Genomic DNA, 23,441 nt, shown 5'->3' with positions numbered 1-23,441 from the left:
AGCAAACAACGCCGATCAAAGAATATAAACAATACTGAATTTCCAATCAGTGATACATAACACCAATCAGAATATATCATGTATTCATGAATCAAAATTTTTCAATATCAACCAAAAAATTCAATATATATATTTTTACATTGAAACTAAAACTGCCAAATATTGCAGCACAATATTATTTAAAGAAAAATTAAAATCCTAATTTTTAAAATCCCCAAATTTCATAAACAAAAATCATCAGATCTTCAATTAATTCAACAAAGGTGGCTCTGGTACCACTTGTTAGGGTTTATAAAACACTCAAAGAAATATATAAATCACAGATCTAAACATATTCCTAAAGTGCTTTAATGTAGAAAACCTTAAATCATATAGATCTATAAAGCCTTTGCTAAATTAGAGAAGAAGATGATGATAAAAGATCAGCGGAAGCACTAACCTGAAGTCATTGTTGGAGATTGCAGAGAAGGTTTTGATCTTCCAAGAATACACTATTTTCTAAAGTATTTTCTCTGATGGGGAAGGAGAGAATACAGAAACCCTAGTGTTTCTTGGGGACCACTACCTATTTATAGAGTCATCTTAGAATAACTCTTGGGTATTTATAATTTGGCCCCTCAACAAATTATAAATTAACTTATGGTATCTACACATTAATTCCATGACACTTTAATACCCTTTTGATACCCATAACATAATTGGTCACTTAATTTCGTATCACACTTTATAATAGCATATACATTATACATATGTGCCCACAAAGGATTTTTTAATCCAACAGTTTTTGCATATTTTTTTTATACCATATTTTGGTAAAAAAGAAAAAAAATCAAATGACTCAATTTTGATTTTTTCCTTAAAGATTGTCCAAAAGAGACTCCACAACTATTTTTTGACATAATTTTTTTTTGTTTTGGTCTAAATTTGGTTAATATTTCTACTATTTTGTTACTTTTTTTGAAATATTTACTATTTTCACATTAATTTTCAACTTTCAACCAAAAGTCATGAAAAACTCAAAACATGTGTTTTGTTTTATTTATTTTATTAATATTTTTTAAATAAAAAGATGACATTATAATATTACCTTTTTAGTCATAAGCTAAGTTTAAAAAATTCTTTAACCAAAAAAATCTTACATTTGACAACTTTTACTAATTTCTTATATAATATTATCAAAGCTTGTTGATAAAGAAGAATATTTGAAGATAAGATAGAAGTTGATTTCAATTAAATAGTATTTATTTATTTTTTGTTTATTCCTATCTTCTCCTAAACAAGTTTAAGTTTATTAATATAAACACTCTTATCTTCTTACTTTAATTTTCTATTAATTAATTAAAAATGGTTTAGTGCTAACCTCAAAAAATTAACAATTGTATCATTTCCATCTTATATAATGATTAATGATACTAAAAATGATTTCCAATGATATTTTTATTAAAAAAAATCATTATCATTTATTCTTTTGTTTTTTTAGTCAAAATTAACTTGAATAATTAAAAATTAAAATTAAAAAAAAAATACAAAAAAGTATGAAAAAAGTTATGGAGAGGAGTTTTTTAATTCTTATACTTCAAAACCGTTTTATTTGTATTTTACAGAAATTTACACAACAACACACATAGCAACTAACGAAACAACTTAAATCGCAATAAAAATTTATATAACAACTTACATAAAAACTATTTGAGCAATCTAAACCATAAATTTAAAAAATAGTATATAAAATAATTCTTTAAATTAACTAATAACATAATGCTATTTAACAAGATATTATCTAAAACACAAAAAGTATTTGAAGATATTATAATAAATTAACTAATAGTAGTAAAATAGTATAATGCTAGTTAAATAGTGGTGATTAGTTAAAAGGTCAAATTTCTTTATTATAAAATAAAGGAACACAAAAAGAAATAAAATAAAATGAATAAGGGTAGTTTGGTAATTTCAAATTAATTGGTAATTAATATGTCACCAAGAAAGTGACCTTTGCTTTACGTGGATTAATCACCAAAATAAATAAATTAATTAAAAAAATACACATAAAAAACAAAACAAAAGAAAACAAAATAAAATTTGCTTATTTTATTTTTTATTGTAATTATTTTTATTATTATTTAAAATAATAATAATAATTATTTTAAATGCTTTTGTATCCGTCATCTTCCACTGTCTCTCTTTAAGGTTGCAGAGAGAGAGAGAGAGAGAGAGAGAGAAAATGGGACTCAATTGGAAGCTCTGAAAGCCCAAAACTTGGTTAGGGTTTCTGTTCACACCTTGTTAATCCATTGAAAGGGTTTTTTTTCCCTCCAGTTTCCTCTGGTAACTTTCCTTTTTCTGTTAACTCCTTTTTTGAAGTCTTTGCTTTCTGTTTTCATGGAGAATTTTGATTCTGAATTTCTGGGCTTTGATTTCTTTTGGTGTTGAATCAATATAACTGAAAAAGATTGAATTTTGGGTTTGTAATGATAAGCTTACTCAAATCCCTATTTACAGAAAAAAAGATTGAATTTTTAATTTTATTTGTTACTTGTAAAGATCACAAATTTTAGTGGGATAATATACTAAAACTTCACTTGGAAATTTGACCTATACATATATATATACATATATATATATATATTTGTATTTATATATAGATTGAGAATTGCATGTCAAATTTATTGGTTGACTAAGTTGTTAAAATTTTCCTCTTTTTGGAATTTTAGTGTTTGCATGCATTTTTTTCTTCTTCTTTATGTAACCAAAAATTACTTTTTAAAGTTTAAATCAATTTGTTATTTTTTGAAGCTAATGATTTTCTTGTGAATTAGTTGGATGATGATGATGATGATCCTAACTTTTAGTTAAATTTACATAAATGGAAACTAAATTTTATTGGTTTTTTTTTTTTTTGTTTCTTAGTTTTGAATAGGTGTAGAAAGTTTGTGAATGATGCCTGGGAAAGCTGAACATGAAGAAAGGAGGCCACAACTCAGTGGAAGTAATGTGTTTCAGACAAGTGTTTACAGTCAACCATGGTGGCGGGAAATGGGAACTAATAATACAGGAACAGCCATAGGTGAAAGTGAGACTACTTCAAAATCATCTTTTGTGGTAGAACATGCAAATGGTAGAGTTGTTGATGATGGTGGAGATGGTGCTAATTACCACAAAGAAGTTTCTGCAACTACAGCTTCACAATCTGGTAGATTAGATATAATCTGAATTATTATTATTATTAAGGTAAATAGCGGCATAAGTACCTAACGTTTTAAGTTTGTAAGTAGTATAAATTCAATGTTTATTTTTAGCGGCATAAGTACTCCATGTTTGGAAAACTGTTATTTTTCTCTAATTTCGTCAGTACAGACTCTGTTACTGTCTTAAACATGGCACATATAAGGTCCAAATTCTAAATTATTGGATTTAGATAGAAACATGTAGTATCAGTTACTTTTAAATGTTTTTTTAATAAATTTAAAACGGGGTCTGGAAGAAAATTACAGTTTTACAAACATTGAGTACTTATGCCGCTAAAAATAAACTTTAAGTTTATGCCGCTTATAAATTTAAAACTTTGGGTACTTATGTCGTAATTTACCCTTATTATTATCTCTTTTTATCATGGGTTATAAATCTTATGATTATAATATTAGGCTTTGATGAAAAAGAACTTGCCTTCCTTGGAAGAATAGAATATCTTATCTACTTTGAGGTTTTAAACTTGAAGTTTCAATTTCAAGTGTTTTCATCTCATTAGAGCAATTGGTGTTCATCTGATAAATATCTCTTAATCGAATTTTACTTTGAGTGAGTAAGCATTAGGTTTTGATGAGAAAAGAGAAAACAAAATACATTACAAATGGCACTTGCTTCACCTGCAAGAATAGAATTAGCAAAACAATGGTACCTAGGATCGGTTAATGGTTTGGATACTGCTGCTCGTCCCGAGACAGCAGCAGCAGCATTGGCTAGTGGCTACCAATTAACTCAAAACTGCCAAATTACAGTGAGCAAACCAATCCAAAATTGCTACACCAGTTTCGTTATATATCCCTTTCGGGGTGTTTAACATTTTTATAAGTGTTTTTGTCCAATTAGAGCTATGGGGTCACTCAGCTCCTTGCTAGAATTTGCGGGAGAGAGGGGGGAACTATGTGAACTGCCGATAGTTCAAGCTTATGTTATGTTATTTTTGCAGTTAATCCTGTTTTTTTATTGGAAGTTATGTAAACTCATGAAAACTATTGTAGATGGGACTAATGGATCCGAACACCATGCCAAAACTGCTCCATCCTCGACTATGCTCACAATGGGCGAACATCTTGATCCAAATGCTCAAATGGAACTTGTTGGTCACTCAATTGTAAGTATCCCCACCTCCTTCTTTCTCTATATGGATATGTTTTCTTTTGGTTGATCTCAAGAATACATGTTTGTTCTTTACATATTTTGCAGGTTCTAACACCATATCCTTATGGTGATCCAAATTATGGTGGAGTAATGACTCCGTACGGACCCCAACCTATGGTAAGAAGATATTTGGAGTTTTTTGTTTACTATAGTTAATGTAAATCTTGAGTTTTCCATTCAACACACTGATTTAGCTAACAAGTTCATTATAACAAAATGTCAATAGATGTCAAAGTTACGGTGTTTTGTGGCGTGCATCACTCGGGTTTAATTTTTACGTGATTATCGGCACACTTTAATTTAATTTTTAGAAACTAGCAATTGTTTGAAAGGTCGAGATTTATGTTATGCACCAGAATTAGAACGATGTTTTCGGTATGATGGCAGGTACCTCCTCACTTATATGGCATGTATCCTACTCCTGGTAGAATGCCTCTGCCCCTTGAAATGGAAGAGGAGCCTGTTTATGTTAATGCAAAGCAGTATCATGGTATATTGAGACGAAGACAGTCACGAGCGAAGGCTGAGCTTGAAAAGAAAGCAATAAAAGGTAGAAAGGTAAGAGTTACGAACTTATTGTATTAAAGTTTTCAGTATCTGTGTAATTCTTCATGGTAACGAAGATAGTAGGCGGCTTAATTGGCTGAGAGCTTTGGATTTGGTGGTTGGCTGCCTCGGTTGTTACCCAGTTCAGAGCCTGCCAAGTCGAAGATAATAATTGGAAGAAATAATGCAACCGAACTAGATACTACTTTGTTCTGTGCCAACTAGTCTTGTTGGCTTGGCTGTAACGATGTTATTTTTTGAGGGTCAAAGCATTCATATATTTCACTAAAAATTAGTTATGACATTAGAATCTTGATAATGAAAGGAAGATTCTTTTCAGGATTATACAAGTATATAACTTTTTTAGCTGTATTCACAATTTTCTACAGCCATATCTTCATGAGTCTCGACATCAGCACGCGATGAGAAGGGCAAGAGGCTGTGGAGGCCGCTTTCTAAACACTAAAAAGGCAGATGACAATGCTGTGAGTTCCACTTCGGAAAATGGCTCAAATTCTAATGGAAACCAATCAACACAATCAACCCGTGATCGAAATGTGGATTCTTCTAGTATCCAGAAGGGCAGGCCGGGATCCATGGTTGGAGATATGGGGAAAATGCAGACTCACTCCAATGGAAACGGCAAAAGCAACAACAACAACAACAACGGCCATGGCTTGTCATCAGCATATGATTTACGATTCACTGATGACCAGGAAGTTGATTGCTTGGGCCGGGAGAGGAAAAGCATGAGGTTGAATGGCTCCTCTCATGGGGCAATCTCCATCAAATGAAAGATCCTCAAGGGGATGTAGTTCTCCCCCAACATCAGTAAACTGGTATAGTACTATAAAACCCCACTTCTTAATATCGAACCTATCGTCGTCTATCTTTGATGCTAACCAAATCGAACTACGGTTTTCAGGTGATGCTGAGGGGAGACACAGACACCCCATTTCAGCTCAAAGGGAAACCTTTCTTGTGTGTGTGTCTATATCAGGCAATTCATTCTTGGCTTTGGTTACTTCAAACAACTTTGTATAACTATGTTAGGTGAAATGAAGAATCTCAACTCTAAAACAAATCCTTAATCAAGTTTACATTTTGCTCACTACCCCTTTTGTGAAATTTTAGCAGAAAAACAATTAGTATAGGAAATGGTTTGTGAAATGAGTTGATTAGAGAAGTTATGTGAATCTTTAATGTTTCAAAAGCTTGTAGACATTTTTATATATATATGGAACAAAGGGTTTGCTTGTTTCTAATTACTTTGTTAAATGAGTAATCTTTTTCTTTATTTATTAATGAGAAAACAATGATGTAAAAAAAATGCTCACTTTTTTTTTCTCTCTCTAATGAAAATGACAAAAGCAACAGTCATGGCTTGACATTAACATTTGATTTCATGGAGAATTTGTTCTGTGTGATCATTTTTCTTAAGATTCACCATTAATATTTTTGTATTGGGCCATAAATGGGCCTAAATGACTCCTTTTTTGGGCCATATACAACTCCAAGTCATTTTATTATAAACCCTCTTAACTCCTATAAATTCTAAAAGATTGAAAGGAAGAAAGAGAAGGGAAGAGAAGAACCCTAGCTATGGAGGATGCAAGCCTTTTTCTTTTCTTTTTTTGGAAAAAATTGTGAATAGAGTTAGTCCCAATGATGAAAAGTTTAGTAATCAGAGGATGGTTAAAAAGGTATGCTATGTTTAGAATTGAAATTCCATGCCTTTGGTGCTCCCTTTCCCTGTAAATATAACAGAGAGGTTTTGAGGAACCACTGCTGTTCTTTTTCAATTTCATGGCTACCTTCCCCCATTTCCAAGGCTGATATCTGGCTTAACTGAGGGATTTTAATATTTCTTTTTTATTGTTTTTAAATTTGATGGGTGGGTTTTGATTCTTCTGATGAAAAAGATGAGATTTTTGGTATGAAATTAGGTCAAACCTACTTAACCCATAAATGTTTAAAAGTTGTTTATTACAATGGTGGAATCTTTTTTGGTGTAGAAGTACATTATTAGGTCCAGATATAGAAATTAGGTGAGAACATTACATAAGGGGATTTAAAGTTCAGAGCTTTTCCAATTTAAACAAAGTCAATCATTCATTATTAATTAAATTATTTAGTCCAAAAACATGGGAGCAAGTGAAACAAGATTTAAAGTTCAGAGCTTTTTTACTTATTCACACAAAGTCAAACCATTCATGATTTTTACATAGCAAGTGAAAACCCAGATTTAAAGTTCAGAGCTTTGCTTGTTCTTGAAGCTGTTCCTGCAAAAATTTATCAAAATCATAATTATAACACTAACCATTTCTTTGGTATTGTTTTTGAGATTAAAGATGGCATGGAATACTGACCTCAGTGACAAACAAGGCATGGAATCCATATGGAACTCTACTAGGTAATTCAACAACAGCCACTGGATCATCTGACATTGTTTTTGCATCAATTACATGAACTGTTGATTTTCTGCATAGCAAATTTAACTTTGTTTATACAGTGAGAGACCGAAATAGTTATATAGTCAAGATGTTTTCAACAATGGAGGCAGTACCCGGAGTTTTCATCGTGTACAAAGAATATCAGGTAACCATCATCTTCCTCTTGTGATGAAACTCCATTCACCTTAGGAACAAATACTGCCTCGGAACCAAACCGATTAGGTCCCATGTCGTATAGGCCTTGAACATTTCCACCAACTTCAAGGCTTGTTTTACTGTTATCTGGTTCGGCCTCTAGATCGAATTTGACTATGCCTGTTACTCTAGGATGACTGTCTAGTCTAGTTCCATACACATAACGTTGCTTCCTGATTTCATATGCACACACAAGAAAATTTTGTTAAGTGGAAGAACATCATAAATAGTGCAATGAAGTATGTACATTTGGTATGAGTTTCGATTCCAGTTCAAGCTAGGTGACTTTTTCTTATCAGGCCAAACAACTTGTAAACTTTATTATGACCGTTTAGCATTGGTTGTCTGTGGATTGCACTCGAATTGATAACTTCCACCACATCAATGTGGTACTCTATTGCTTAGTTATATCCCTTCCTTTGTTACCTAATTGTCGAATTAGGTAGCAATAGTTTGGATTTGTATAGTAAACTTACTAGAAATTAGAAAGTTTCGAAAATGAAGGAGGTCCATACCTGCCGGTGTAGCTTTCGTTCACCCTAGGAAAATCTACAGCTGGTGCTGAGAGTTTTCTTTGTGATGCTAGACCAGTTTCCATGTTAAATCTCATCTCATACCTAAAGTAATAACATTCCATATTAGAAAAATCTAAAGAGATCAAGCTTTTTGTACCATTAAATAGGAATCAAAACCATCTTACAATTCATTTGGGATGCTATAAGGCTTTTTGTTTATAGTTCCATTGAGCATGTCCAAATCGAGATTCTCAATTCGGGAAGTGATTAGAACAACTTCGTCTTCCTCCTCCCACGCATTAGCTAATGAAATTTAGTTGTAAAACAATGTCAAAAACTCATGCCAATGACAAAGATTGATTAATTCAGTACTAAGAATTGTACCATTGTGGAAAATGTTGCAATTCGGAAGCTCAAACCATTTGATTAGAAGCTCGTCCTTTGCATACCGTGGAAGCACACCAAATCGCGCTTTTTTGGTAGTGTCAAATGAGATTATAAGCTTGTTTTTTGTAACCATGTCCTGACATTGAACAATAAACGAAATAAACTTTCTACATCTAATTCAAACCTCAAATCTTGTGAGAGCAAACTATATACCTTCGGACTAAAAATGAGAGGAAGATCCATGAAAATAGCATAGTTTTCAGTAATGGCAAAGTCATGGATCATGATAGGGTTTGGTATAGTAATCGGTACTGGATCGTGCATGAAACCTTCCTTCGAAATAACTCGATAAGTAATATAAGGCGGAGTTTGCGAGTAACCAAACGTAAACATCTCACCTACATAATCAAGACCTTTGCATCAAAACCGAAATTCATTATGTTTTGACTACCAAAACTTTTCTATCTTACCGGTACATGGATCAATTTTTGGATGAGCAGTGAATGGATGTGTCAATCTCTTGTCATAGTCAAGCATGCCTAGTGTTTGTAAATCTCCATCTTCCAACACTTTAAGTACATCTGAAAATGAAACATGGATAATAATAGTTTAGTCATGCAAGAAGGGCTAATAGTTTAGTCATGCAAGAAGGGCTAAAAATTCCATTACCATAGCAATTCAAAATCTATAATGCTTACAAGGTTTGTCTCCCTCATGAAGTGCTAGAAGTTTTCCATGGTGATATACAAGAGCTGTATTAGCTGAAAGAAAACAATGAGAGGATCCCGTTTTGTAAATTCGAGACAAAATGGTTTCGATGATCAATTTTATTATGAATAAACTAGAATTTTACAAAATTCATCAATTGGGTTTGATCCTACTATGAGGTGACATTCTATGAATGGTTAGCGATTTTTCTATACTCATTATTAAAGTAAAATAAGTAAGGATCTGATATTGAATTGTATAGTAGAGATACAGCTTATAATGGTACTAGTCATCATGAGTGTCCTTTAGTATTTCTCGTCAAGTTTTGTCAATTTTCAGCCTAAATTATGGAATAGTAAGTTGATTAGCCTCTCTAATACATTTTCTAATTACATAACAAAATATAAGTTCATAAAGTATACCTGTTCCAAATCCATATGAAAGGTCTAATACTTTGAATTTTTGTCTAAGCATATAAAGGCTGAGCATGAGTAGTCCAAATATCCCCTTAAGATCTCCAAACTGAAAATTACACATTTAAAATACATATATAATTAACACACAAAAACATTTTAATTAATATTCTTCAAGTTCATACCTTCAAAATTTTAGCACCTCCAAAATATTCTTCTTGTTTAAGACGCGAAGTTTTTACAAAACGAGAAACGTACGTTGCTTTTCCATCTTTAATTCTCACGCCATGAACCATACTGCAAATTAAATTATTTCAAAATGTATTTATAACTAAAGAAAATGTTGGTGTTTTAAAAATTTGAATTGAGATTATATCATTTAATTGGTGAAAAAAAATTAGTGAGAGAGCATAAGATGACACACCCATCTCCATCAAACCTACACAAAGAGAAATTAATTAAAGAACATAAGTAAAATTATAGTTGAAGTGATTTCAATATTATGATAAAAGATGTAATTAAATGTTAAGAATGTAAATAAAATGAATGAAATTATTATGTACCAATGATATCCAGAAACTGGATTAAACTTGGGATTAGGTCCCACTTTAACAAATTCTCCATTTAAACATTCCTGCATAACAAAAATGCACATAAAAAATTGTGGATTTTGGAACAATGAGTAATATATTAATCATTCTTAAAAATAATAATTATTATTTTTTCTACCTATAAAATTAAGTTGAGCCAAAAAAAAAAATCATATTATTTCGATGAAGCCACTCTAAATTTAGACTAATCAACTAGAAGAGTGATTTTTAAACGATTTTATTAAATCAAAAATCAACTATTATAGAAGAATAAAAAAATCGGTGAGCATCTATCCAAATCTTATATCTTACAGAACTAGTAAAATCAATAAGGTTATTTTGGTAATTTTAAACATAATATGAGTTTTATTTTTTTAAAATTTGTTGGTGTTCGTTCAATTCAATACACAGTGTCAATTTTATATTTTGTATCAAATTATAAGAGGAAATTATAATTTTATGGGCTTTTATATTTTTTGTTCAAAAATATAACTTTTTTTTCCCTTTTGAAAAAGGTTATTTTATGGAAAAATTGAAGAAAGCTTAAATATATAGAAAAATCAAGTAAAGATAACCAACTACCCTTATGGTAACCAGAGGGGTAACCAAGTACCTTATGTTATTTTTTTTCTATGTTTTTTAATTTTCCCATAAAATAACTTTTTTTTTAAAAAAAAAAACCATATTTTTAAAAACTTATACTTTAAAAACCATAAAATTAAAAATTCCCCAATTTAAATTTAGTTTGCAAAAGTGTGGAATGAATTGATTAATTTAGATATATTTTTTTTTTCATATTTAATTATAATTCACTATTTTTTTTTTTCACATCATCAAAATCAATAAATCACTAATTAAATATTGGGTAAATACTATTTTGGACCACGTGTTTTGTTAAATGACAATATGGACCCTATGTTTTCTAACATTATACAAATAAGATCATGAACTGATTTTTTGTCAAAATAAAACTTAATAATAATTTAATCTAGAAATGTTATGACAAAATTAGTTGCACTTTCTGTATCTGTTCGTGTTAGAAATTGTAAAGTTGGTTATATTAAAAAATAAAGTTGTTGAAAATTGAACTCAGGGTTCTATATTTACTATTTTGGAAAATATAAGGTTCATTTTGTCATTTAACAAAACAGAGGGTCTAATTAATAACTTTTGTAAAATACAGGGTTCAAAATGGTATTTACCCTTAAATATTTAAAACTAAATAATTATTTTTTTAAAATTCAAACAACAAAATAAAATCAACCTCCAACTCCTTCCTCAAGTTCCAATCCCTAATAAAAAAACATATACATATACTAGTATAGTTTTTTCCCCTTGGTAATTATATATAGTTATAATTTATAAATACACAAGTTGATTTAAGTACATTTTTGAACATGAACAAATTAAAGAATATATATAGTAAAAGAGGTACTAACAGGAAGGTAACCAAGCACATGGAGATCCTTAGTTGGAGGTGTTTCATGGCGATTCGGGGTGAAATTGCCTGAGAGAAAATGAAGAGCTGAAGAAGAAGAAGAAGAGTTGTTATAGTACATAAGCTTCACAACAAGCTTTTCAAACCAATCAATGAGCTTAGAAGCCAATCCATTGTTGGGTTTTGGATTCACTTCACTTATTTCTTTCTCTCTTTTCCCATTATAGTAGTTCCTATATTTCTCAATCTCCTCCTCACTTACTCCCATGATTTTTTTTTTGCTTAATTATTATTGAAGAAATGTTTATAAATGAGATGAGATATGTGTGTTTGATATAGTTAATTTGGATGGTTGCAATTCTTCCACATGTCTATATAGATCACATATTATGTAACACAATAATAGTCTCTAGTAGTCTCTATTTCTATTGGCCTACATAATGTTGAAGTACTCAATCATATTTGGAATTTCTTTCATAACCAAAATGGAATCACATGTTCCTCATTATTTTTTGTAAGGGCATGTCCCTCACTTAATAATTGGGAATTATTGTATATCATGAACAAGATGAAAGTCACATGTTGTGTGGTGCAGTGATAGAGATATCTTTAATTAGTAGGGTCGGTCTTAAGGTATGTGGGGTTTAAGGTAAAATCAAATTTTAGAGCCTCTACATATAGTTTTATTATCTAAATGATAGTTTTAGTGTTTTAATGAAATGATAAAGCTTTTAAAAACTACACATTAAATATTTTTTAAAAAATGAAAAAGTAAAGGTTGAGAATTGGAGAGAGCCTGACTCGCCTAATCTCAGGGTCAACTTGCTTTTAGTGGCTTTTTTCTTTACTATGGTCAAGGGTTCGAATCTCAGCATAACTCCTTATTAAAAGGGAGTATGCATGAGCTTTTAGATGGTTAGTTTACTATGGTGGTGCCATTCTTAATAAGATGGGAACTCTCGAGGTGCATACCATTGACCTAATTAAAGGAGGATGAGGTATACGGGCTCTATAGTTGCACCATGTAATCTCTTAACAAAAAAAGAACAAGATGAAAGTGTGTGTAAGAGAGCTCAAAACCAATCACTTGCTATGATTTGATAGATACTCCATCGAATCAGATTGTGCTAATGCAATTTTTTGGAATTCATCTTAAACATCAAAAAGTTTGTCACGTCTTACAGTTTTGCTAATTTTTGATTCACTTTTAGGAATGTTAATAGTGTAGCTCATTGTTTAGCGAAGAACACTCTTGATTACTGAGTTAGTGCTAGTTATAATAGCGAAGAAATCCTCTTAGATAAGCTTATTCCTATGTAATTTGTTTTCTCCTTTTGTAAAGATCACCCTTTTCAAAAAAAGAAAAATCATTCTTTTTCTTTTGTTCTTAGACAATTTCAACTATAAATACTTAACTACACTAATAACAATATGATATTTTGAAGTACTATTAGGCACCACTTTACTGGTATGCTTTAGCATTTCTATGTTGTTACACCATTCATATTTTAAAGTCGATTTAAATCATCCATTTTGATACTCTATTGGTATGCTCCAGCATTTCTATCTTGTTACACCATCCATACTTTAGAGTCAATTTTAATCATCCACATTTTGATACTCCACTCATATGCTTTAGCATTTTTATTTTGTTACACCATCTATATTTTAGAGTCGATTTAATTCATTCACATTTTAATTTTAATGAGGTGAAAATTAGATATTGCGGCCCCACATTATTGAGTCATAATGGAATCGATTTTACATTACTAATGAAAAATAAATGAGACACAACATTGATGAATCATAATGGAGTAATTTTACTAGTACGTAATATTTCCATGACTAATTGCAAGTTAATTAACATTAAGCACAAGAAATAATTGCCATTACAAAGATATAGTTATCTTCTCTTAATTAAGATTAGTGTGAAAGCTCATTAATTATTATAACATAGTTTTTATGGGATCTTGGTCAAATTTTTTAAAATGTGGACTTTTATTTAATAAATAAAATGATTTTAAATATATTTTTTTCAAAAGCCATATGAACAAATGTTAATTAAAAATTTGTAAAAGAAAAAGATGTTGGGAGACCTCTAAGAGTCTTGAGTAATTTGCAACTCGATTCGCCCCACGTTAAAGATGACTTTAGAACTTAGAACTCTGCTTGTTCTTGTAGTTGTTCCTGATCAAAAGAACACAATATATTAATTTTAAGATTAGTTTAACTTTGAGATTAATGAAAAGAACAAAAGATCATAATTAATGATAGTAAGATTAGTTATTAATTACTGACCTCAGAGATAAACAAGGCATGGAAACCATATGGAACTCTACAAGGCAAATCAATTACAGCAATTGGATCTGCTGACATTGTTTTTGCATCAATAACATGCACCATTGATTTTCTACAAAAGAAATCATCAACTCTATTAGGGTCATATATAAATAATGTAATAAATTACTATACAAAAACAAAAATGCGAAATGACAATCCGATCAATCTGACACCATAGGAGTAGTCAGAAGTCTTTACAGCAGCCTTTTGTAAGCCTCTGACTACTCATATGTAGTGTCACCTAGCTCGGAATGCCCTTTCATGTGAAAAAGATGAATTAATATTATACTCGAAATTCTCATCATGAACAAAGAATATTAAGTAGCCATCATCTTCTTCTTCATCAGAATCGAGTCCTTTAACTTTGGGTACGTATACAGCCTCAGAACCAAATCTATTTGGTCCAAGATCATAGATGCCTTGAATATTTCCACCAACTTCAAGACATGTTTTACTATTTTCTGGTTCACAATTCAGATCGAACTTAACAATTCCGGTGACTTTTGCAAGATTATTCAGTCTTGTTCCATACACATATCGTTGTTTTCTGTGAAAAAAACTCATTCAAAGAGAGATAATAATTAGTCTTAATTAATTGTATAAATAATAAAATTACTACTAAATTTTTGTTGTAACAAAGTGATATATACTCGATCTACTTTGAGGAGAATCCTCCACTAACAAGCTGTTTTATTAGGATGAGTTTTTGAATATATTTTTTCTATGTTTTATTTTCAATTTAATGACTTAAATTTTTTATTTATAAAAATACTATTTTCAAATTTTAAAATTATAAAAATATGATTGTCTCGGCAAAAATAAAAAAATAACTAAAAAATAACGAGAAATCAACCTCACAACAAATATAAATAAACTATAAAATAACTAAGAACAACGAGAAAATCAACCTCATGACAACAATTTACTAAAATCCGTACTTTTGTAAATAAAAAAGTTCAAACTGTAAAAATGAAAATTTTCTCCACACTAATGTATTTTTAATTTTTTTTTTTTGAATTTTTTGTCTATTATGCAAAAATTTCTTTTAAAGGATGAGTTTTTTGAGAAAATTACAATGTATACCCACTTTATTTTATTTGTTTTAATTTTTATCTTTATTTTCATATTCTTTAAGATATACCCACTATTATAGATGATGTTTCCATTAGACCCCTTAAGTTAATGTAAATTATATGCTAGACTTAAGTAGAGAGTGATAGTATATTGGGTAATTCACTCTAAAAAATGGTATATTTTAATAAAATATAATATGTGTATTTTTGATTGATGGATACAAAAAAGAGATATTTTTCAACTTATCCTGATATTTTTTTTTTCTGAAGTTAGGTCCAATAACTTTCCTAATAAAATATAAATATATTAAATACAAATATACATATATACGTATAAATATATATTTATACCTGCCAATATAGCTCTCATTCACCTTAGGAAAATCTACCGCTGATGCTGAAAGTTGTCTTTGTGAAGCTACACCAGTTTTCATGTTAAATCTCATCTCATACCTAAATGGGGATTAAACAAAAATGATATATTACTATCAAGGCCATGTCCGACCTTAGGCTATAGCGAGCTAGGCTCGTGCCCAGGGTGCACCCAATTTAAGGACTCAAATAAAAAAAATGTTTTTTAAAAAATTATATTTATTTATTTTTTAAAAAATTAAATACTATTTATTCTTATAATAAAGGTAAAAAAAAATTATTTTACCTAATGCTTCAAAAAAGTTATTTTTCACTATGTATATATTAATATGAATAAATAAGTGAATTTATATATAAATAAAAGAAAAACTCTTACAAAGAAGTGTTTACACTAAACTTTTCTTTGACTTCCCCACTATACATGTCCAAATCAGGATTCTCAACACGACAAGTGATCATAACAACTTCATCATCTTCTTCCTCCCAAGCATTTGCTATATTTTTGTATGAATTAATATTAATTGGTCATATACATAACACAACAAGGTGTAGAAAAATTAAGATAATATAAGGGAAAAATAATGATCACTATACCATTATGGAAAATGAAGCAATTTGGAAGCTCAAACCATTTGATTAGAAGTTCATCCTTTGCATACCGAGGAAGAACACCGAATCTCGCTTTTTTAGTAGTGTCGAATGAGAATATCATCTTCTTTTCTTTCACCATTTCCTTCAAAAATTTCAAACACACACACAAACTCATAAAATATTTAATAGCGTTATAGGTTGAGTGTGCCCTAAATGCATATCTGCTCTGTCTTAGCCCTAGTGTTTATTATTTTGATGTTGTATTATTAGAAGTGAAAATTATAAATTTTAGGGAAAAAAACAAAAAAATACAAAAAAGGAAAAAAAATTACAAAAATTATTTGGGCCGGCCCATTAAACATTTATACAGTCCACATACAAATATTTACAAAAATACCACATGCACTAAGCCTTCAGCTGTACAGAGCGAACCATGAAGATTAAAATACGCGCTCGTTTCAAACCGCAAAACAACCAAAATGAAACCAAAACGAGAAAAATACAACTATTAATTCTGGCAAAATCAACTGGAAAAGAATACCTGCAATGATCTAAACTGAAAATGACGAAAAAAATCGAAAAAGCGTGAAGAAACTGAAATTACACATTTGTTTTCTATTTTATTCAATCAAAATAACTCCCCCTAATATCGAAATCTATATTCATGAAATGTAGATCTGTAACAAACAGATCTGGAGCTCCCACTAAATCCAAAACAATGTATGATGTGAAAAATTTTAAAAAAAAACCTCATGAATAATACATCTACGTTATATACAGTTGCATTTTGATTTATTTTTTGTTTTGGTTGCCTTATAGTTGCATTATCGTTTTATGATAGTTTATATATTATGCAAGAATTTAATTTGATGGGGACTAAGAAATAGTAGTTATACATAGTAAGTTTTGTGCAAATAGTTGCATATTAATTTTATAGTGAAATAACATATGCAAGTAGCAAAACTATAATAAAACTACAAAACAACTGTATGCAAGTGCAAAATAGTTGTCTTATAGTTGCATTATCGTTTTATGATAGTTTATATATTATGCAAGAATTTAATTTGATGGTGACTAAGAAATAGTAGTTATACATAGTAAGTTTTGTGCAAATAGTTGCATATGAATTTTATAGTGAAATAACATATGCTAGTAGCAAAACTATAATAAAACTACAAAACAACTGTATACAAACTAAAATACAGGAAAAACTCTTTGAACATCAACATCCATGATAAATCTCATTGTTACCCATTGATGATATAAAAATGGGACTGACCAGGTTAATCTAATCTATTAGCTTTGCCACCTTCACTCATAAATCTTAATCATGTTTTTCCTAATACTTTTCTAATATTAATTTTATAACTCTACTCACGTCAATACTACTATAAGCATGAATTAGATCGTTTTCTTTTCAAGTATAGAATATCATCGGTAATTGTTTCTTATTATTTTATTTTGTTATCTAATTATTTCGACGTGGCTTTGAGCTAGTCCAGCGAGAATGAAAATGACATTAAAATTGTACGAATTTATTTGTACATGCTTATATCAGTTGAATGGCCTAGTCAAAGTCTTCTCTTTTGTCATGAAAGTATTTCAGAAGTTGTAAAGTTAAACTAATAAGTTAAAAAGATTTAATTAAAAACTGAAATAAAATTAAAAATAAAAAGGAAAGAAGAAAAAAAGAGAGTGAAATGATGGATTGATTGATAGAAGTCAATCTTAGACCTAAGCAACAATATATAAGAAACTAGCTTTACAATTAAAAATTAAAAATAAAAAGACAAGAAGAATTGTTATGGAAAAAAAATTAAAAATTAAAAACTGAAAATAAAATTAAAAATTAAAAATTAAAAACTGAAATAAAATTAAAAATTAAAAATTAAAAACTGAAATAAAATTAAAAATAAAAAGAAAAGAAGAAAAAAAGAGAGTGAAATGATGGATTGATTGATAGAAAATGAAAAAAGAGAGGGAAGAGAGTAGGATTTGATTGATGATGGATGGAATGATGACTAAGTGGTATATGTGTAATAAAACAAACTTTGTAAGTAAAAAAGTAGGTATAAGCGTGTATGAGTAATTTTGTAATAAATTGTGTAAAATGGATTTTTCATGTAAAAATTTCTAAATTTTATGTACTTTTATACAATTTGTATAAAAATGTAACTTTTCTTAAAAAAAAAATGTTATATTAAGGAAAAACTCAAAAATAAAAGAAAAATATTAAAAAATATGAGAAAAATAATATAAGGTAATTAGTTACCCTAAGGAAGTAATTGGTTTTCCTAAGAAAGCAACTAGTTACTCTTCTAGTTACGATAAACTATTTTCCATATATTTTTAAATTCTTTTATGATTTTTTTTATGAAAAAAACCATAAAAATAAAAATTCTCCTTATTAGATTCTTTTGATAGATAAAAAAATAAATTGGTTGAAGGATTTAAGAAGTACTCATTAAAACATATATAGAAGTAGCAAATCAATGCATAGTACTATTGAATGTCTATCTATATATGTTCTCATAAATGTAAGAATATTATACAACTTATTTAAAGTATTTGTTTTAATAAGATCACATAATTAAGTAAGAATATTGATCATAGGTTTCATCTCAAAACAAATTCGATTCGATTAGATAAGAGCATTTCATTACTTCATTAGTATATACAAAGTACATACCTTTGGTCTGAAAATCATGGGAAGATCCATGAAAATGGCATAATTTTGAGTAATGGCAAAATCATGCATCATGATTGGGTTTGGTACTGTTATAGGCACTGGATCATGCATCAAACCATCTTTTGAAATAACTCTATAAGTAATGTATGGAGGAGTATGTGCATACCCAAAACTAAACATCTCTCCTACAAAATATTATCATTAATTATTAGTAACTTTCAAATAACCAAATTAAGGGAATAATATAATTCATTATATATAGGCTAACACACATTAGGCCATAGGAAAGAAATATTTTTGGACATTTATTTAGAATAAAATGTGATATTTTTTAAAAGGGTAAATACCATTTTGGACCCTGTGTTTTGCAATAGTTACAGATTGGACCCTGTGTTTTGTTAAATGACAAAATGGACCCTGTATTTTCTAAAATAGTAAAAATAGGACCCTGAACTTAATTTTTGACAACTTTTTTTTTTAATACAACCAACTTGAAGACAATACTTAATACGAACAGATACAAAAAAATGTAAACAGTTTTGTCATAGCACTTTTAGATCGGATTATAATTAAACTTTATTTTGACAAAAAATCAATTCAGGGTCCTATTTGTACTATTTTAGAAAATACAGGGTCCATTTTATCATTTAACAAAACACAGGGTCTAATTGGTAACTTTTGTAAAACAGAGGGTCCAAAATGATCTTTACCCTTTTTAAAATCAGTAAAAAAATATAACATTTGGACCTGTAGGTTAGGTGAACCCTAGGCACAGACTTAACCCGCTTATCCATAAAGTCGAGCCTACACACATCTATAATGGTAATGTACATTTGATGATAGTGTTTATTGTAGTCATTGTACGTTTTAAAAAGATCAAAATAGTTTAAAGTTAAAAAATATAAGAAAACAGTATAAAGTAACTAGTTACTTTCATAATTACCTTAAATTAGTTTTCCTATATTTTATTATTTTTTATTTTTTCTCATAAAATAACATTTTTGAAAAATAAGCCATATAATAATTTGCACACATTCTATAAAATTCATAAAATATATAATGATGTAAAAATTCACTATATATATAAATGTTTTTGATCACCTGTAAATGGATCAATCTTTGGATGAGCTGTGAATGAATGTGTGAGTCTCTTGTCATAATCCAATAGCCCAAGTGTTTCAAGATCTCCATCTTCTAATACTTTCACCACATCTACATTACATAATATATAAGAATAAGAGGAAATTACTCTTTATACCTTTTTTATATTGTACTCTTTTATTTTTATCTTTTTTTTTTAAAGTCTATCATTTTTACCTCTTTTTTAAAACATTGTACCAATTTTGCCCCTGTCACTTCAAGATACTCTCCATGTGACTCTCTTATGTCAGAGTATTTTGGATACAATACATATAAAAAGAGGTATGTTTCAAATAAATATAAAATTAGCGGTAAATTTGATTAATTGATTAATAAAAGGAGCATTTTTCAACTTACCCCATAATTATATATAACATAATTTTTTATAAATTTTTTTTATATTTTTACGTTTAAATATATATATATTTTTTAATATTTTTACCGTATTTTATAAAAATAACAAAAAAAATTATATAAAAATAACATGAAAATAATATCTAAACAATATCAAAATAACAAAAACCTAACAATAAATTAACAAGAATAAAACATAAAAATACATATATTTTCTATAAATAAAATTATAAAAATCGTAAAAATATTTAAAATTCTGTAGAACCAAATTTTTATATATTTGTGAAATATTCCCTTACATATCTATAGTTAAACATAAAACATTTCATTCCCAAATTCTACTCATCACTTTTTTATTTTATTTTATTTTATATATTTAAAAAATATTATATTTAAAAAATATCACAACATACAATTTAATTATCACTAAAATTAAAAAGATTTATATGCTCACATGGTTTGTCTACCTCTGACAATGCTAGAAGTTTCCCATGATGATATGTAAGAGCTGTATTAGCTGGTAATAATTCATTAAATTAATAACATTAATTAGTTGTGAAGATATAATATATAATGATATATATACACAAATATTTATAATTAATTATATATACCTGTTCCATTTCCATATGAAAGGTCTAACACTTTGAGTTTTGCTCTTAACATTTGTATGTTCACCATGAGTAAGCCAAAAATTCCTTTTAGGTCTCCAATCTGAAATTTTCATAACAAAATAAATAAATAAATAAAATTTATAATTCATAATTATGAATATTAGATATTCATTTTTCCTTTTATTAATACATGTAATTAACACAAATATGTATTTATTATTAATTAATTTTGAATAAAATAATTTTCTTTTTGGTGTTTGGTTGAAAAAAAAATTATTAAAAAAAGATTACAATTTAAATAAATTATTTTGAATCTAATTTTGGAGAGATAATTAAATAAATATTAGAAGTACTATTTTTTTCTTACTCCAATATTTTCTTCCATTCTCTTTTCTACCCAACTAAACAAATAATTTTCTTCTTTACTCCCATTTTTCTACATATTTTAACAAATTAGTATACGGTAATAAATTAATTACCTTCGTAAATTTAGCTCGTTCAAAATATTCTTCTTGTTTAATACGTGATGTTCTAACATAACGAGACACATATGTTGCTTTTCCATCTTTAATTCGCAAACCATGAATCATACTGTAAAATTTACCAAATATTAATTTAACAATAATATTGAAAAAATTATTAGCCAAGTAATATAATGTTTTGAAATTATAAATTAAAATTATATTGATCAGCAAAGAATCACACACACCCATCTCCATCAAACCTGCACATATATACAACAAATTAAACGATAATTAACCTCAAAATTAATGAAAAATTTGTAATTAATTAATTTCATTTAAAATTTGAGTGTAAAATTAATTCAAATATAAAAAGAAAATATATTTACCAATGAAATCCAGCAATTGGAGCAAATTTGGGATTGGGACCAACTCGAACAAATTCTCCATTTAAACACTTCTGCGTAAACATATGTACGAGTAATGATTGTGATACATTTAAACACCGAACTTGATTATTTAAATACATTGTGTTTCGTAACATGTTATATTGAAGAAACTTTTTCGTAAACTTTAACTCTAAAGAAAGCAATGTCAATAATAATGAAAATTGTATAACTTGATGAAATGAATTTCAAACTCAAAAACACTAATTAATTTAAAAGATGCAAAAATATGCATCTTTTTATCACGTCAGTCAAATTTTATGACTGGCGTGAAAAAGTTATTAATTAATAAAATGTATATTTTGTAGTAGCGTAAAAATTTACTTTGATGAAAAGCACGATAATTAATGAGTTACTATGCAACGATTAGTCATGAAGGAAGAAATAGAACAAACCGGAAGGTAACCAAGGAGAGGGAGGTTGTCGACGGGAGGGGTTTCACGAAGAACGGGGGCATAGTTACCGGTGAGAAAGTGGTGAGACGAAGAAGAGTTGTACATAAACCTAACAATGAGGTTCTCGAACCAGTTGAGGAGCATCGAAGAGAAGCCTTTGTTAGGGTTTGGATTAACACATACAACTCCATAACGACTAACGCCTTCATCTTCTTCGTAGCTTGGCTTTTTCATGTCTAGTTTGGCCATTTTTTCTTGTGTTAGCTTTTTAATTTTTCTTCTTATTGATTCTAATCAATAATATAAGTCTTTATATTATTGAATTATATTAAATTTTATATTTTTTTTGGAGAGATCCTTTTTTGATAAAGATGAAGAGATTCTTTCCATTATAGGACAAAGTACAAAAATATAAATTTTCATTCTAGGTTGTAGTGTGTTATAATAAAAAATAACACTAGCTAATTTTGTCCTAGAATGTATATTTTTTTAATTAAAACTAAATAATGGTTGGTTGTCTTGATGGTACTTGATTTTTTTTTAATATTTACATAACTAGTATATAATAACTAATAGAATGTGGTTTTGAAAATTGTGCCAATTTTAAATTAGAATTTTTTGGCCTTGATCATATCTCATTTACACTAATATTTAACTATTAATGTCATTGTTATTAACAACACTACTATGTTGTGGGTAGTGGGGCTATGTGTGTTGTGGCATTAGTTATCGAACAATTTTGTGAGTTGCTACTAAAAGGTTCACTTTCTCTGACCATTCATTGGTAAAGTTGCGGCTTGCCTGTTGGTGCTCGAGACATCGACTGTTTGGAAGCACCAATTTGTGTTGATTGAGAACGACTCAGAAAAAGTCATCAAAACTCTGAATGGACCTGTTTCTACTGAAGTATTGATAACTATATGCTAGTAATAGATTCTCTAATTATTTTTTGAGTTGTAATTTTTCATTTATTACAAGAGATTATAATTTTGCGACTTATAATATAGCTAAGTGGATTTATATTTGGAACTTAATTGGTATAGTTAACGTGTCAGTAATTCTAATAGATATTATTTGTAATGACTATGAAGTCTAAGTTTTATTTTTTGAATAAAGGTTAATTTTTGTAAAATAAAAAACAACACTACTATGTTTTTATTTTTGAAAGGAACACTATTATGTTTCAAGAATGAATATATTTATTCAAACAATGATTTTGTTTTAATAACAATTGTAGTTAACAAAGATTAAATTTTGGCATTTATATCATGGATTATTCCATCTCAACCGAGTTGTAATTTATTAAAAATTTTCAGACAAAAC

The 23,441-nt window shown here is 28.7% G+C and overlaps 3 protein-coding genes across 4 annotated transcripts; 1 reads left to right on the top strand and 2 right to left on the bottom strand.

The window, feature by feature from the left end:
• Window positions 1-1,940: 1,940 nt before the first annotated feature.
• Window positions 1,941-6,209, top strand: LOC115711680 (nuclear transcription factor Y subunit A-7). The gene is made up of 7 exons (XM_030640058.2): window positions 1,941-2,325; window positions 2,908-3,190; window positions 4,239-4,351; window positions 4,444-4,515; window positions 4,786-4,956; window positions 5,334-5,783; window positions 5,870-6,209. Exons 2-6 carry the CDS (start codon window positions 2,935-2,937, stop codon window positions 5,736-5,738), a joined length of 1,017 nt encoding a protein of 338 aa, XP_030495918.2. The 5' UTR covers window positions 1,941-2,325; window positions 2,908-2,934; the 3' UTR covers window positions 5,739-5,783; window positions 5,870-6,209.
• Window positions 6,210-7,037: 828 nt separating this feature from the next.
• On the bottom strand, window positions 7,038-12,034 carry LOC115711679 (carotenoid 9,10(9',10')-cleavage dioxygenase 1). 2 transcript variants are annotated; one of them, XM_030640056.2, is made up of 14 exons: window positions 11,645-12,034; window positions 10,179-10,249; window positions 10,040-10,054; window positions 9,801-9,912; window positions 9,625-9,724; window positions 9,193-9,255; window positions 8,965-9,075; window positions 8,708-8,892; window positions 8,492-8,630; window positions 8,293-8,410; window positions 8,108-8,209; window positions 7,511-7,765; window positions 7,314-7,425; window positions 7,038-7,226 (listed from the first exon to the last, which is right to left on the bottom strand). In XM_030640056.2, the coding sequence occupies exons 1-14, from the start codon at window positions 11,909-11,911 to the stop codon at window positions 7,197-7,199; spliced, it is 1,680 nt and encodes a 559-aa protein (XP_030495916.2). In that variant the 5' UTR covers window positions 11,912-12,034; the 3' UTR covers window positions 7,038-7,196. The 2 variants fall into 2 exon arrangements, with proteins under 2 accessions (XP_030495916.2, XP_030495917.2); XM_030640057.2 differs by having other exon boundaries at window positions 8,293-8,389.
• Window positions 12,035-13,392: 1,358 nt separating this feature from the next.
• LOC115711622 (carotenoid 9,10(9',10')-cleavage dioxygenase 1) lies at window positions 13,393-22,367 on the bottom strand. Its single transcript, XM_030639998.2, has 14 exons — window positions 22,119-22,367; window positions 21,667-21,737; window positions 21,526-21,540; window positions 21,296-21,407; window positions 20,817-20,916; window positions 20,657-20,719; window positions 19,810-19,920; window positions 18,709-18,893; window positions 16,023-16,161; window positions 15,805-15,922; window positions 15,408-15,509; window positions 14,273-14,530; window positions 13,942-14,053; window positions 13,393-13,830 (listed from the first exon to the last, which is right to left on the bottom strand). The coding sequence occupies exons 1-14, from the start codon at window positions 22,365-22,367 to the stop codon at window positions 13,801-13,803; spliced, it is 1,665 nt and encodes a 554-aa protein (XP_030495858.2). The 3' UTR covers window positions 13,393-13,800.
• Between the last annotated feature and the right edge of the window lie 1,074 nt (window positions 22,368-23,441).

Source organism: Cannabis sativa, chromosome 3, assembly GCF_029168945.1.
Source record: "Cannabis sativa cultivar Pink pepper isolate KNU-18-1 chromosome 3, ASM2916894v1, whole genome shotgun sequence".
Classification (NCBI taxonomy): Eukaryota; Viridiplantae; Streptophyta; class Magnoliopsida; order Rosales; family Cannabaceae; genus Cannabis; species Cannabis sativa.
This window is presented reverse-complemented; position numbering and strand designations above follow the sequence as displayed.